General features: G+C 35.5%; 2 protein-coding genes across 3 annotated transcripts; both read left to right on the top strand.

Moving 5' to 3' along the window:
* The first annotated feature begins 3,363 nt into the window (after positions 1-3,363).
* LOC126833035 (tRNA-dihydrouridine(16/17) synthase [NAD(P)(+)]-like) lies at positions 3,364-13,782 on the top strand. Of its 2 annotated transcripts, none has more exons than XM_050564147.1 (10): positions 3,364-3,564; positions 11,366-11,590; positions 11,661-11,820; positions 11,890-12,085; positions 12,147-12,395; positions 12,480-12,625; positions 12,699-12,820; positions 12,895-13,041; positions 13,214-13,343; positions 13,419-13,782. In XM_050564147.1, exons 2-10 carry the CDS (start codon positions 11,366-11,368, stop codon positions 13,463-13,465), a joined length of 1,422 nt encoding a protein of 473 aa, XP_050420104.1. In that variant the 5' UTR covers positions 3,364-3,564; the 3' UTR covers positions 13,466-13,782. The 2 variants fall into 2 exon arrangements, with proteins under 2 accessions (XP_050420104.1, XP_050420103.1); XM_050564146.1 differs by having other exon boundaries at positions 11,337-11,590.
* On the top strand, positions 6,820-11,129 carry LOC126833034 (uncharacterized). Its single transcript, XM_050564145.1, has one exon. The coding sequence runs from the start codon at positions 8,027-8,029 to the stop codon at positions 9,626-9,628; it is 1,602 nt and encodes a 533-aa protein (XP_050420102.1). The 5' UTR covers positions 6,820-8,026; the 3' UTR covers positions 9,629-11,129.
* Positions 13,783-13,977: the final 195 nt, after the last annotated feature.

The raw sequence follows: 13,977 nt of genomic DNA, 5'->3' as shown, positions 1-13,977 counted from the left end.
TTTAACTCTTGAGCTAGCTGAGGTAAGAGAACGGAATTAAAATTATAAATTTCAACTCATAAATATAGCGAGTCCTGAGAACCTTGAGGAAAAGTGAAATATTAAATTAGATAAACGACTGTCAATTGACAACATTTAAATTATAAGCATTGAAATAACAAAAATTAATAATATTTATTTCGTGGATCTGGAAGTTTAGCTCTCACGCAAATAGCAAATTACATTAGTCCGTCCCACCAGTTTTTTTTTACTAAAAAGGAATTATACATTTTTTTAATCTCGACTAAAATAAAATAAATATTAATTATTTTTATTTGAAAATTAACAAATACTAAACAGTGCTAAGAAACAATTGTATTTTTACTAATATTTGCCTGTAAATACTATTTAACAACCTAAATTACTATCAAAATCTGTTTCTAGAAATTTAGTAGAATCGTAAATCGAATCGGTAACGAAAAAATCAATGCCTTCGAACAGTACGTTTACTATGTATAGATAGAAAACCATCATTGTTCTAACGTCGACGTTTAATCCTGGCCTGTTTTCGTCCAGTTCTAGCTCTGAAACAAGTATTTCAACCCGTCTGGATATCTCTTTTCTTCCAGTACGTGCATCGATGAAGGTCAGATGGTATTTGAGTTTTAACTTCTCTTCCGCTCTTTTTATATTCGCCGCTACGTGGTCGTAACACTCCTGATCTGTATCCAACTCACTGTGTATCTTTTTTAAAAACCCACCGTGTCGTTGGTCCAGTAGGTCTACAAATTTCTTTAACTCGTTCGCTATTGGTCGAACTTTGTCGTAATTCTTGGTAAGGTGTAAACCGCAAAAACACGTGTGCGATTTGGTATTTGGCAAACTCCGACGAGTCAACCTCAGAACGATTAAGTACACAAAGTCGAAAACGCTCGTGTGGTATTTGTGTACAGGATGGTCGCCGCCGAGTGCCATCTTACAATTGGTGAAATCGTGAGCCTCGACGAGGTTATTTCTCAACTGGGAATTGAAATTATCCCAAACGACGCCCACGTCGAACGTGAATTGGACTTCGTCGATTCTATGGTGGTTGTATGCCAAGTCGCCGAAATATAACTGGTTTAAAGAATATGTATCCGGGTTGTCCACAGTCACGCCGCATCTCTGGTTTACGTCAATCAACGTCGAAATGTCGTTGAAGTTTTTCATAATCATTCTCCTGTATTCTGCATTTAAGTATTCCGGGGGTATTTCGACAATGTCGTTGACGGGTATTTCGAATTGGTTAGGCCGATCACAACGTCCGGTGAATTTGATTAAATTGCTTAGCAAGGCTGAGTGTATTTCTTTTATTTGTATTAACACATCCTTGTACGGCATGCTTCCACTCGCTAATGATCTGTAGTCTTGCAATTCTTCCAAATACTTTTTGAACATCCACAAACCGGGAACGGTCATTCCGCCATTCTCGGACACCGAACCGATCATCAGGCTCATTATCGGTTGGAATTTCGAGATGTAATCAAATTCATCGTCGCTCGTTGGCTGTCGAAAAAAGTGTTGCGATAATTTCAGGTGTTGCACGACGCTAAAATAAAAGGCACAAGTGATTCGTTCGAACTTTCTCGTCATCTGATATTGGAGGCCGTGTGCGTGATTTTTATCCAACGGTTCACGTATTGGCGGATCGTTCGTGTAACCAGTCTTTGCTTGTTGCACGCTTGGTAACTTTGCCATTAAAACTTCTATATCGTTGGGCAGTCCCCTGCTGCAGTGCACTTCGTTTTCCAACATTCCGAACGCGAATATAACGGCGAGGACGATCGTCGTGGGAGTCGTTTCCTTTTTATTAACCATAGTTGCTCGTTTAGCACTTAACTACCGAATGTAAAATACAATTTGTTTTTCAATATACTCACTGAACAGCGATCGGGGAGCACCAAGTACAATTTTTTAAATTGAAAATCGATGTAGTCTGACTTGATTATTGTAGTATACTTATTTTATTTTGCAGCCGCAAAGGTTGCTTCAACCTAAGCACTCTAATAACGCGGATATTTACAATAGTTTTTTTTTTTATTATTATTTAAACCGTACTTGGCTGTAATAAAAATTATTTCAAAACAACCTAAAGCAACTTAGGTGATTGTTTAGCCGAAACTTATAGTTAAAAAAAAAGATAAAATCACAATAAAAATTCGACGACCTGCGTGAGTGTTGATTTTCTTCGATTGTGTTTAAGATACTAACAGAAAAATACTATGCGATCATTGGGTACCTTACTACTTTGCACATAAGTTTGTTAAATAATGTGCATACAGAACAATAAATATATATATATATATATATAACGTTACACTGTATATTTACATATTTTAATAAAAAAACAAAACTAGCTATACGCATTTTTAAGACAAAATATTAAATAATCACAAAATTCTCAAACACATGTATTTTCCAAATGTTCCGGTACCTACTGTTGTAGGGCTTCAGAGCAAATAAAATTATTTTGTTACATTATAATACCTAACGTGCATATAAAAATCAACTTGCATTCAAACCGTACATGTTTTTAAATAGAAAATAACTTTTGTCTTACAGTTGCAAACGCCAGTTTATTAAAAACATGTTTTTGAAGTGGAGGCATTTAAAAAAAATTGTTATTATTTCATCAATATCCTTGGATTTGAAATAGTACTCTTAAAGGTTACATTGAATGATAGAAAACGAGGTACCCACACAATAGGTACACGTACATTGAAAAGTATTAAAAGTATTTTAGAAGTACAGTAGTTATTGTTATTTGTACAAAATGTAAAACATGGATTACAAGTATTGAACCTATAAATTCTTAACACTTAAAAAGATTGCGAATTTCGTATAATTTTCAGTCATAAATCTAGATATGCATCCTAGATAAGTACCTATGATATTGGTATTTGAAAAAATCTGATTTGTCTATTATTGAATATATACCTACTATTTGAGTTGGAAATTGTTCAGAACTAAAATAATACATTATTTCATTACAAACCACGAGTTTTGCTCAGGTTTTTTTTCCTAAACACCTTGTTATTTCTCCGTCATAACTTATAACAATAGGCAATTATTGTTTCTTAAATGTTGCCACGACAACTCAAATTAAGATTTGAGCTATCTAGCCAAGTGTAGATCAGAATTGTCGTTTAATTAAAATTATTCATAATTTGTGTTTAAAAATTAGAATTTCAAGATATTCAAACAATATTTTTTATCTTGTTTTTGAGAACCCCTGATTACCGTATGAGACGTGCACAATAATATTGTGGAATATTTATTTATCTTGTCTACATCGTGGAAACGTGGTTCTCTTATCATATTATGTTATCAAATTACAAACTTCAATATCGACTATCGACTCTGAAGCCTGTCGACTTTTTCGGTTCTTTTAAAACTCGGTTTAAAATTAAAATTTACTTTTGAACTGATAAATTTGATTACAAATGTATGTTCCTCGATTAAAAGTTAACGGCTTAAAAAACAAACTTATTTAATCGGTATCGTTTGCAGCCCTTCAACGTTCGTTCAGTTATTGATAACATTAAGGTAGGTACTTGCATAATAATATTTCAAACAATCTGTTTATTATTATTTTTCTTTTTTTGTATTGAATTTAAAATCTAAAAAATTAATACATCTGTTAGAAATAATTATCCTTTCTAACCAATTTGTAGTTAACATAGTAATAATTATTATATTTTGTTATTAATTTATACATTTATTGAGTGAGTCGATTAGATCATGATAAGATATTTATATTGAATACTACAACTCAAGTAATTAAAATATTTAGTAGTTTTTAAGTATATATTTTATGTGTGGATTTTTATAACTGAACATCAATGAAATACCATTGATTCAGCTTTTAATTAATTTTTTATTTGATAGAAAGTCTTAATTTTGATTGTTTACAATAAAGAAAATGTACACTAACTAGCAAAGAACACATATATTTTCACACTGATTTTCGACTTTTTTTTTGCCCAGTTAAAAGATATAAATCTCGTTGTGGCATATAATAACCGATCAGAATAAACTAAAGTATTGTATGTGTCAAAACATGTGTTATCGTTCACTCAGCAGAGTTATGGTTCACGGCGATGAATCACAATTGTTAATTGTCATACCAATAAAATAACATATGATAATGCTGTTCAAAATATTACAACAGAACCAGCCGTTAGCGGAATGTTGTTCTTAACGGATAAATTTATGTTTATGGTAGAAATTCCTTTTGATGAAACTAACAATTTCCTTATTATACAGTAAAAGCATAGATAACATAGGAATTGGCTTGGCAAAAAAAGTGTGATTTCATTCATGACTGTTTTTACTGTATTTACAATTTGTACCTACTATTGTATAAACGATATTTAAATGATCAATTTAAAATAAAAAATGTAAATATATATAAAAAAATAATCAGAGCTAGTGTTATAATATATTTTACGAAAAGCCGTATTAGAAATGTTACAACAAAAACATAATATAGCGATTTCATAGTTGTTAAAATAAAATATGTTGAAGCAAATTGATTGTGATATTATAATAACTATAATAAATAAAATTCATAAGCGTTTTAATTTTTTGTCAACTTACAAAGGAGCAGTTATTGTTGCTTAAAATTATTTTATAACTTTCATGCAGAATTTAATTATGCAGGTCCACCAAGAAGTTTTTTAACAGTATGCTTTTCGGGACGGATTATAATTTCGTCATCGTATAAGGGTGTAGCGACCCTTTTCGTTAAACATTTCTTCTTGGCCAGCACTTGTAGGAAGTCGAAAAATGTAATTTTCAAATTTATATTTTGTATCTTTTGGAGTTCTGGTTTAGTTTTAATACCATTCAATTAAACAGTTTTTAGATAATGATAAAATATTATAGCGAAAATTGATAAACTGAGATTAAAATATTATAATGTATTCTTACAAATTATAAATAAAAATCAAAACATTTATTTATCATAATCATATGCCATACGGCATTTGTACAACATATTTTCTTGAAAATTTACAATTAAATTTATCGTATTCGGTTAAAGTTAAACAAATACCCACAAAAACACTTCCTTAACGTGGTAAGTCTTTTGCTATCACCTTTAGTCAATGACCAGGTTTCACAGGCGTATGTCATCACAGGTCGAAGGTAACTATGGTATAGTAGTATCTGTGATTCTCTGGATAATAGCTTGGATCTCAGGAGCTTGATAATACTGAAATAGCATCTTTTTTTGCACTAGTGATCCGTTCGTTTATTTCTGTATGCATATAATTTTTGTTGTTGATGTTCACGCCCAAGTACTTGAAATTATCAACTTTTTCAAATTTATAATTATCAACTTCTATGGAGTCTATATATCTGGCGGTCTTCTCGAAACGACCACGTACTTAGTTTTCCCCTCGTTTACATGCAATCCCATTCCTTTACTTGCGTTTATGAGCTTGGATGTTGAGTTGACGACTTCCTCTTTGGTTTCACCCATTACCACAATGTCATCTGCACAAGCTAACATAACTTGATCATTGTTGATCTCCATCCTTCGGTCGTCGTTTGTGTCTCTTATTATTTTTTCGAGAGCCAAGTTAAATAATGCAGGTAATATAAGGCGTCTCCTTGTTTTAGGCCAGATTTAACTTCAAAACATTAGTTTTAAGCAGTAGGTTTTTTCGATTATTTTCGTTTTTATATAAAAATATTTGTTGTCTTTTTTTGTTGTTGTTGGATACTTGGATTATTTTTGCGGGCGTTTTTAGGTCAACGACTAACCATAATATACATTTTACACAGTTAAAATGATAAACAAAAAAAAAAAAAACACTTATACGCAACGAAGGGCTGCATATTATAAAAATATATATACCTAATTGAATTTTCCTAGTGAAGTAATGCAAACAGCAACGGAAAAATAGTAATTATTAGTTTTTGCTGTATGATTATTATTGGGTATAAAGTACACTTTCGAGTTTTCGTGAATTTTATTTTACATAAAATGTAATACAACGCAATGTTGTTATTTTTACTTTTTAGGTCAACGACGTATAATAATATGACACAGAACTGTTATTAAATGTGTTTACTGTATATCATTTTAAACGCATCGAATTTTATTTGGAACACTAATTGTATAACACGACATCCACAAATGTATTGTTTGTAGGTTTTTATTTCGACCAATCAAAATAGTTTATAATATTATTACTTATTGGTTCTTTTTTTTTTCACATAAACGAAAATCTAAATCAAAGACGGCAAGTTTATCTTCTCGATTTAATTATAAACATTTTTTTTGTTCACAAATCAAATTATTTATGAAAAAATGTTGAGTTTTTGTCAAGGGCATTTAAAGCGGCCCGTTTTTTTCTCGACGTTTTAGACTAACAAGCCTGACAAAATGTTTACTAGGTACTTAGGATGGGCAAATTTCAATTTTGTAAAGATATATGAGCTTAAAAGCCGTTCGTTTTGAATTCTCTTAACTATGTTATCGATCGACAATTTTTAACCCCATTTAATTAATGGAGCCAAACACCCCCAATTGCAACAAATTTAATAGGATTATGAATCGCTTCCAGATTTTTAAAAAACAACTTACAAACAAAATTTTCTTTTGTATAGGTATAGAAAAAAACTATGTACAATTCTACTCGATTCCGGAGGTTAGTCTGAATTCCACAAAGGAAAACCAATACAATAAAAACCATTTACTTGGAAACGATTTTAGACAATAATTTAAAAATGGATGTATTTTTGGTTCTTGTTCTAAAAAGAAAAGTCAAATATTTTCGTACAGTGTAAATTAATTGACTGTCATGTTTATCACGTTTACGCAGGGTGGTGATGTTGACTATTGTTTTTTTTTTAAATTGTATTTTGCCTATTATAGAGTTAAATTATCCCGAAAAATTAAAAAATATAACTGTTTTTGTCATTTTTCCGGCCACGGACATTTACTTTGTTGATGAATGTTTCGATAATGTACGTACATTGGTGTTTTTGGTTAGAAAATCAACTGTTTAAAATAGTTCTTAACTTAGAAAGGGCTAATTTTTAAATACTTACCAAAGATAATTAAAATAATAGTACTTTTTAGGTTGGCCATAGAACGTTATACATAAAATGTATGTAGATATCATTAAAGATATAATGCCAAGTTAAGGGATAGTTTGAAATTATCAATCGACCCCTTCGTCGATAGTTTGTCTTATAACAAAGTCGTGACCGGAAAAACCCTAATACACAATATGTTGTTGCAAACCGGGTCAGTTTTTGTTATGTCTTTTTCTGGTTAGAAATGTGATCGGTTCGAACGCCTTTAGTGTTGGTTTCCGGTAAATATTATTTTAGAAACTATGTGCACTTCTATTTCTTTTTGTTCGCATTCAATGGTATATTATTAATGTTGTATTGTTATCATCATTATCGTGACCCGTGTAAGCGGTTCGAACGACAGTAAAGGTTTTGTCACGACGGATAATCAATCGGCCTGTGATTGATTTAAAATTGAAATTGTGTTGAGAAAAAAATTTTAAGTAGGTTTTCAGAGTAGGTCTAGCCGTCTGACTGTCTGTCTCGGTCCGTCCGTTCGATACGTTATGCACGTATCATCATATCGCGTGGGTGCTGTAGTTGATAAAAGCGCGTTGGTGGAACGAAACATATCGCGATGGTCGCTACTCGGGGGATGCGCGGCGCGACGACTGATCGATAGCGTGACGCACCGCTCGACGGAGTAGGGGGGGACTGTGAATGCGAGTGTACGCTGAACGAGGGTTGTATGTAAAGAGCACATTCCGTCGGTTCGCAGTTCGCCCTCTCTCAGTCGCGTTCATCCCTCCGGCGAGCACTGCCGTGCTATGTTTCCGCCGTCGCGGTTTCTTTGTGTTTCGCCGTCGCAACACTTTCGTCGTTGATTCTATTACTGTACAGTGCGCGCAATGTGAACGGGGTTTTTTTTTTATTGATTCGAGAGTTATTTGAACTCATTTTTTGATCGTGCAATGCCAAAATGACGTTGTGCCGCGGCGAGACCAGACGGCGGCAACGACGCACCAATGGGCTGCAGCGGCCGTGGCATCCGCAGCAAGTGGCCGGCTGGCTAGTGTTGGCCGCGTTCGGGGCCTGTTCGTTTGGAGTGCTCTTGCCCGGACTGGGCCCGAACCTATACCCGGGTGTGCTGTTCGTGCTGGGCAGCCTGTTCTTCCTGCACGTCGTATCGCACTTCGCAGCGTTGCTCATAGACCCGGCGGACCCGCAACTCCGCGTCCGACGCGACGTACTCAAGCCCGTGCCTGAGCTGGACAAAGCCAAACACGCGCACGTTATCGAGAACGGCAAGTGCCACCTTTGCAACATTTACACGTCCAGCCGGACCAAGCACTGCGGGTCGTGCAACAAATGCGTGGAGAAGTTCGACCATCACTGCAAGTGGCTGAACCAGTGCGTCGGGGCCCGCAACTACGTAGCGTTCGTCGTGAGCGTAGTGTCGGCCGTGCTCGCGTGCCTCGTGATCGTGCTGCTATCGGCCACCGAACTGCTTCTGTACCACGTCGACCCGCTACGTGTGGAAAACTACCTGCGGCCGTGGTTCTCCAACGACACCGTGCAGGCCAACCAGCTGTTCAGCGTCAGCCGCCTGCCGGTGGACCGCGACAGCTTCCTAATGATCGCGATGCTGCAGTGCGCACTCGCCCTGATCGCCATGGTGCTCTTGCTGCACTTGTGCGTATTCCACGCGTACATATCGTTTCTGGGCATCACCACGTACGAGTACATCAGAAACTACCGGCGGTACCCGGAGTTCGATTCGAGGAACGGCGTGGCATCATCGGCCGGTGCGTCCGCCAACAACCTGTCGGTGGGCTCGCATAAGTCGCTCTTGTCCAAGGTGTACGCGACCGCGTGCTGTTACGGCGCGACCGCCCGTCGAAAACGGCCATCTTGCGGCATCCACAACGGGGTCTCGATGACGGCGGCAGCCAAAGCGCAAACCGCGTTAACCGTGGAAACTGTGGAAGCGTACGGGGCAGGAGGACGTGGCGGCCGGCTCAGAGAGCTGGAGGCGGCGGCGGCGGCAGCCAATCCGGACGACCGCGTGCAGAATGTGCCAAAATGCCGATACTGTCTGGAGAAGAACAGAATGCGGAGAAACACTTTTTTCGTGCTGGGCAAACGGAAAGGGTTCTGCTGCTGTTTCCAGAAACCTGAACCGGTGTTCGAACGAACCAGTATGCACGTCAAAGTGCCGCCGTCGCCGTTCGCCGTCCGCCGTAACCGGGTCATACCGGCCGACGACCTGACCATAGTCAACGACTGGAAGTCGTTCAACTCGAGTTCGCTGACCACGTTGCCGGCGCTGTCGCAGTCGGCCCGGCAGAAGATCACGCTCAAGGAACTTGGCCAAGTGTTGGCGCTGGTGGAACAGCAACCGCTCAAGAAGCAGAGGCGCAAGAGCAACCCGCAGATGAAGCACTCCAAGTCGTCCAACCTGTCGCCCATCCACGAGTCCGGCCTGTCCAACCCGTCGACGCCACAGCTGAAGAACCGTCAGCCCCAGACCAGACCTTGCAGTTGGTTGTCTTCCCCGCACAACACTTCCAAGAGCGCGTGAGCTGCTCTCCTCCATTCTCCAGTGATAATAATTTATTAACGCGCTACATTTTATGTCATGTGTACCTGGAACAAGTTTTTTCGGGAGGGGACAAGAAAAATTGTTCCAGGTACTCATTATGCTAGAACTTCGTGTCTGTTCTTATCGAAGTTGGCAAAAGCTCGTTTTTTTTTTTGTTAACCCAGTTAAGTTTATTTAGACATGCAAAAAACCATCCATGTAAAAAAATATCCAGTGACGTTTTTTTGCCAACTCTGATTTTTGTATTTTTTTTTTCTTTGTATGTTAGACCTAGCAAAAAGATACCAACAATATTGTAATGTGTTACAAAATATATAAAAAAAACCATCATATCAATCGAGCGAGTTGATGTGCAATCAAACGAGTGGGAACGAATATTCAAAACGATTTGTTCAAGAATCGTCAAACTCATAATTTGTACCTGAAAAAACTCCCTTGAACATAACAACCCTTATGCGTGTATTGTTGTGTCGGCGTTTTGTTTTGTTAGCAAAAATATATATTTTATATTATTATAGTAAAATATAACTCGGCCAGCTCGATCATGTTTTTAATTGAAACAACGTACAAAAAGTACTATGTAATTTTTGTTTTGTTGTATTATTTGTATTTAATATTTATCATATTCGTTCTCACGCGGTGTAAAATGTGAATATTTCAATAATTTTTCAATTATCGTTTTACATTCATCTTTAGTGTATCCGTGTCGACCCGTGAATTAGTTGACCATTTATTTATGTTTTATTCCTTTTTATATTTCCGACGGTTTTGTCAAAAGCAACATTAAATTATTGTTACGGCAACCGTTAATCGGTGTTTTCTATAAACTTTTTACTTTATAAACTATTTTGACGGTTGATCCATATGCATTTTGTTATATATATATATTTTTTTTTCAATGAATTTACCTATCATTAAATTCTAAGCGTAGTTGGTTTGTAACAATTTTAAATTAATTAAATGAGACTTGTGGTAAACTTTTTCATTTCATGTAATTCTACCTATAGATTTTGATAAAATGTTTTCTATTCCGTGTTTGGTACTTTTTGTAAAATTAACTATTTTATTACCTATCATTGTATTACTATTGTCTATTCATTTTTTTTTACCTTTTTAAATACAATTTCTTTTTTATATAGTTTTCTTCAACCTATTGTAATGCGTTTGTGGTAATAGTTGACATATATTTTATTATTATTATTATGAAAAAATTAGCGTTGAACGTCAAATATTTTTGTATTACTAATCAAATTTATTATTATTATATCACATAGGATGATAATTGTATTATAGTTAGAAAGAAATCCCTACCGACTTTATAGATATTTTTTAACGTTTGAACTGATTTAGCGTTGTTATCATAAATAATTATCGAATCAATGTGATTGTATGTACATTTGGTAATTTATAAATATATATTTAGAGTTGACATATGTTTGATTATAATTGCAGTGGAGTAAACTTAAATATGATAAAATATGTTTTACCCAATTTTTAAATAAACGAATGCCCATGAAAAATGAATACTATCAGTTTTTTTTTTTTTTTTTAATTTATTCAAGTGTCTACAGTTGAGAATATATTCTTCCTCTTGTCTTCAATTTATTTATCCATTAGATGTATTTAACCATATGCAATAAAAAAAAAAACAGCAAAATTTAACCATTTATTATTATTTATCCGTTAGTTAAACCAAGTCGGCTTTGTGTAAACCAGATGGATGCTTCAATGGAAAACGTATGGGAGAAACTCGGTAGACCAAAGTATGTGTTGGCTCCGATGGTCGAGCAGAGCGAGTTGGCTTGGCGAATGCTGGCTCGTAAGCACGGTGCCCAACTGTGCTACGCTCCGATGTTGCACAGTCAAAATTTTGTCCAAGACAGAAAATACCGCCGAGAATTTTTCACTACTTGTCCCGAAGACCGACCGCTGATCGTTCAGGTATGTTTCACATTTTATCGGCATTATTTGTAAGAAGCGACAATACATCACCATTATTCACTGCGTTCAGTTTTGTGGAAATGATCCGCAAACACTGTTGAAAGCTGGCAAACTCTTAGAGGACAGCTGTGATGCCGTCGACTTGAATTTGGGATGTCCACAGGCAATAGCGAAGCGAGGGTTCTACGGATCATTCCTTCAGGATGAATGGAAGCTTATACACGAAATAGGTGAGTCACTCTTATTATATTATAAGTAACACTAAATCGATGTTCTAAATAATAACATTATCTCAACAGTGAAAACGTTGCGACAAAACCTTAGCGTACCGGTGACTTGCAAAATACGTATATTTGATGATGTGTCCAAAACAGTGGCATACGCCAAAATGTTAGAAGAAGCCGGTTGCCAAATGTTATCCGTTCACGGTCGAATCCGGGAACAAAAAGGTCGGCTGACAGGATTGGCTGATTGGAGTCAAATAAAAGCCGTCAAGTACGTTCGATCGTTAAATGATTGTAATAGACGAATTTTTAACTGTCGTGTTATGTCGCAGAGAAAACGTTAATATTCCCGTGTTGGCCAACGGTAACATACTCACCGGCAACGACGTACACAGGTGTTTGTACGAAACTATGTGCGAAGGTGTAATGTCTGCCGAAGGACATCTGCACAATCCTTACATTTTCGAAAACCAAACGCCCCCCATTTGGGAACCGGCACTCGAGTACTTGGACTTGAGCCAGCAATATCCTTGTCCACTGTCCAACACTCGAGGCCATCTGTTCAAACTGTGTTACCACGTGTATGTGACTACGAATAACACAAACGTTATACTTTGATGGAACAATGAGCGCATCAAAATAATTAATGCATAGTTGGATTTTAGATTTTGTTTACCGGAAAACGAAAGCATAAGAGAAATTTTGGCCAAAGGGCAGACGCGTGACGAATTCAGACGGGCCATCAATCTGTTAAAAGACAAATATTTACCTTTTCATACAGGAGTTTTGCCGTGGGACAACGTCCAGAATGGTAAACTGTGTTGGTTTTTTAACATACCCCTTATTACTTTTAGTATACTAATTTTTTTTTTTGACGTTCTTAGATTACAACTTAGTTTTTCCTCCTTGGTTGTGTCAGCCGTATCTCAGGGCGATACCGCCGAGTCGTGTGGACACCACGGAAGTCGATGTAGAATCAAATAATTTACTAGCTAATGAAAAAGAAGTGAGTTTAGAGTACTCAAAACCATATACTTAAGCGTATTTATTTGATATTTAAAACGTGATTTGATTTTGTAGAATTTAAAACGGACTAACGAAGAAGACATCACTGAAGAATTGCAAATGTCAAAGAAAAAAATGAAGAAATTGAATAAAATCAAAAACAAATCCAGTAGTTCGCAACGCGGGTTCGAAGAGCTCTGTTCAAATTGCAAAAATCCAAAGGTATAATTATTTGTCATACGATTAAAATACCCACTAGCTTATCTACAGACATTTGGTTTTAACTATAAAAATATTTTTCTTACATCTTGTACTGAAATTTACTTTAAACATTTGTTAACATTTTTTTAAATTTTTTTAATGTGCTTTTATAATTTGTTAACATTATTTTCAGGGATTAAAATGTGAATACAATTTTTGCAAGAAGTGTTGTCGAGACAAATGTTATTTAGAAGTGGCTGATTGTTTGGGTCATCGTATATTAGTGAAAACGAACAAAAATGTTGTAAGACACAAAAAAGAAGGTGCTTATTATAATGGCGATTTAAAAATATTTGTTCGGACAGCGATAAAAAAATGTTTTTATTTGTTTTTCCTAGATAAAGAAAAATTAGAATGTAAACAGATTTGCACCGAAGTCAGTTGAAACGCTAAACAGATTTACATTTTATTATCGTCCAAAGGCAAGATACAGTATTACATATATTATCAAAAACTATGGACAGCATAACTTTTTATCTACTCGAACTCGTTACATTACATTTCAGTTGTTACTTATCTAATATTTTATATTAATAATTACATAACAAAGTATATTGACAAATAATAGTTTGCCGTAAATGTGTGAATTTACTTTTGAAACAATTGAAAATGTTGTATGGAATAAAAGTAACTTGGTGGGAATTATTAATTCTAGACAAGTCGTGTAATGTTGACTATTTTATGTTAAAAAAATATGTATAAACTATAAATATTGTTATAAATTGTAATGTTATTTGAATAATATAATAAAAACAGAATAATATGTAGTTGTTTTAATTTTCCTAAAATCCAATTCAAATTTAATTTGCCCGAAAAAATTCTTACCAAGCTTATAATCCAAACGGTTTTGTGAAAATTTAAAAAGTTGAAAATCTGAAAGTTGTTGTTACTACTTCT

The sequence above is a fragment of the Adelges cooleyi genome, unplaced genomic scaffold (genome assembly GCF_023614345.1).
Source record: "Adelges cooleyi isolate 19-005CV unplaced genomic scaffold, UGA_ACOO_1.1 ACOO_flye_CR_arks_rails_tigmint_CR_PRNA_168, whole genome shotgun sequence".
NCBI classification, from domain to species: Eukaryota; Metazoa; Arthropoda; class Insecta; order Hemiptera; family Adelgidae; genus Adelges; species Adelges cooleyi.
Note: the sequence above shows the minus strand (reverse complement) of the source record. Positions and strands in the feature narration are given on the sequence as shown.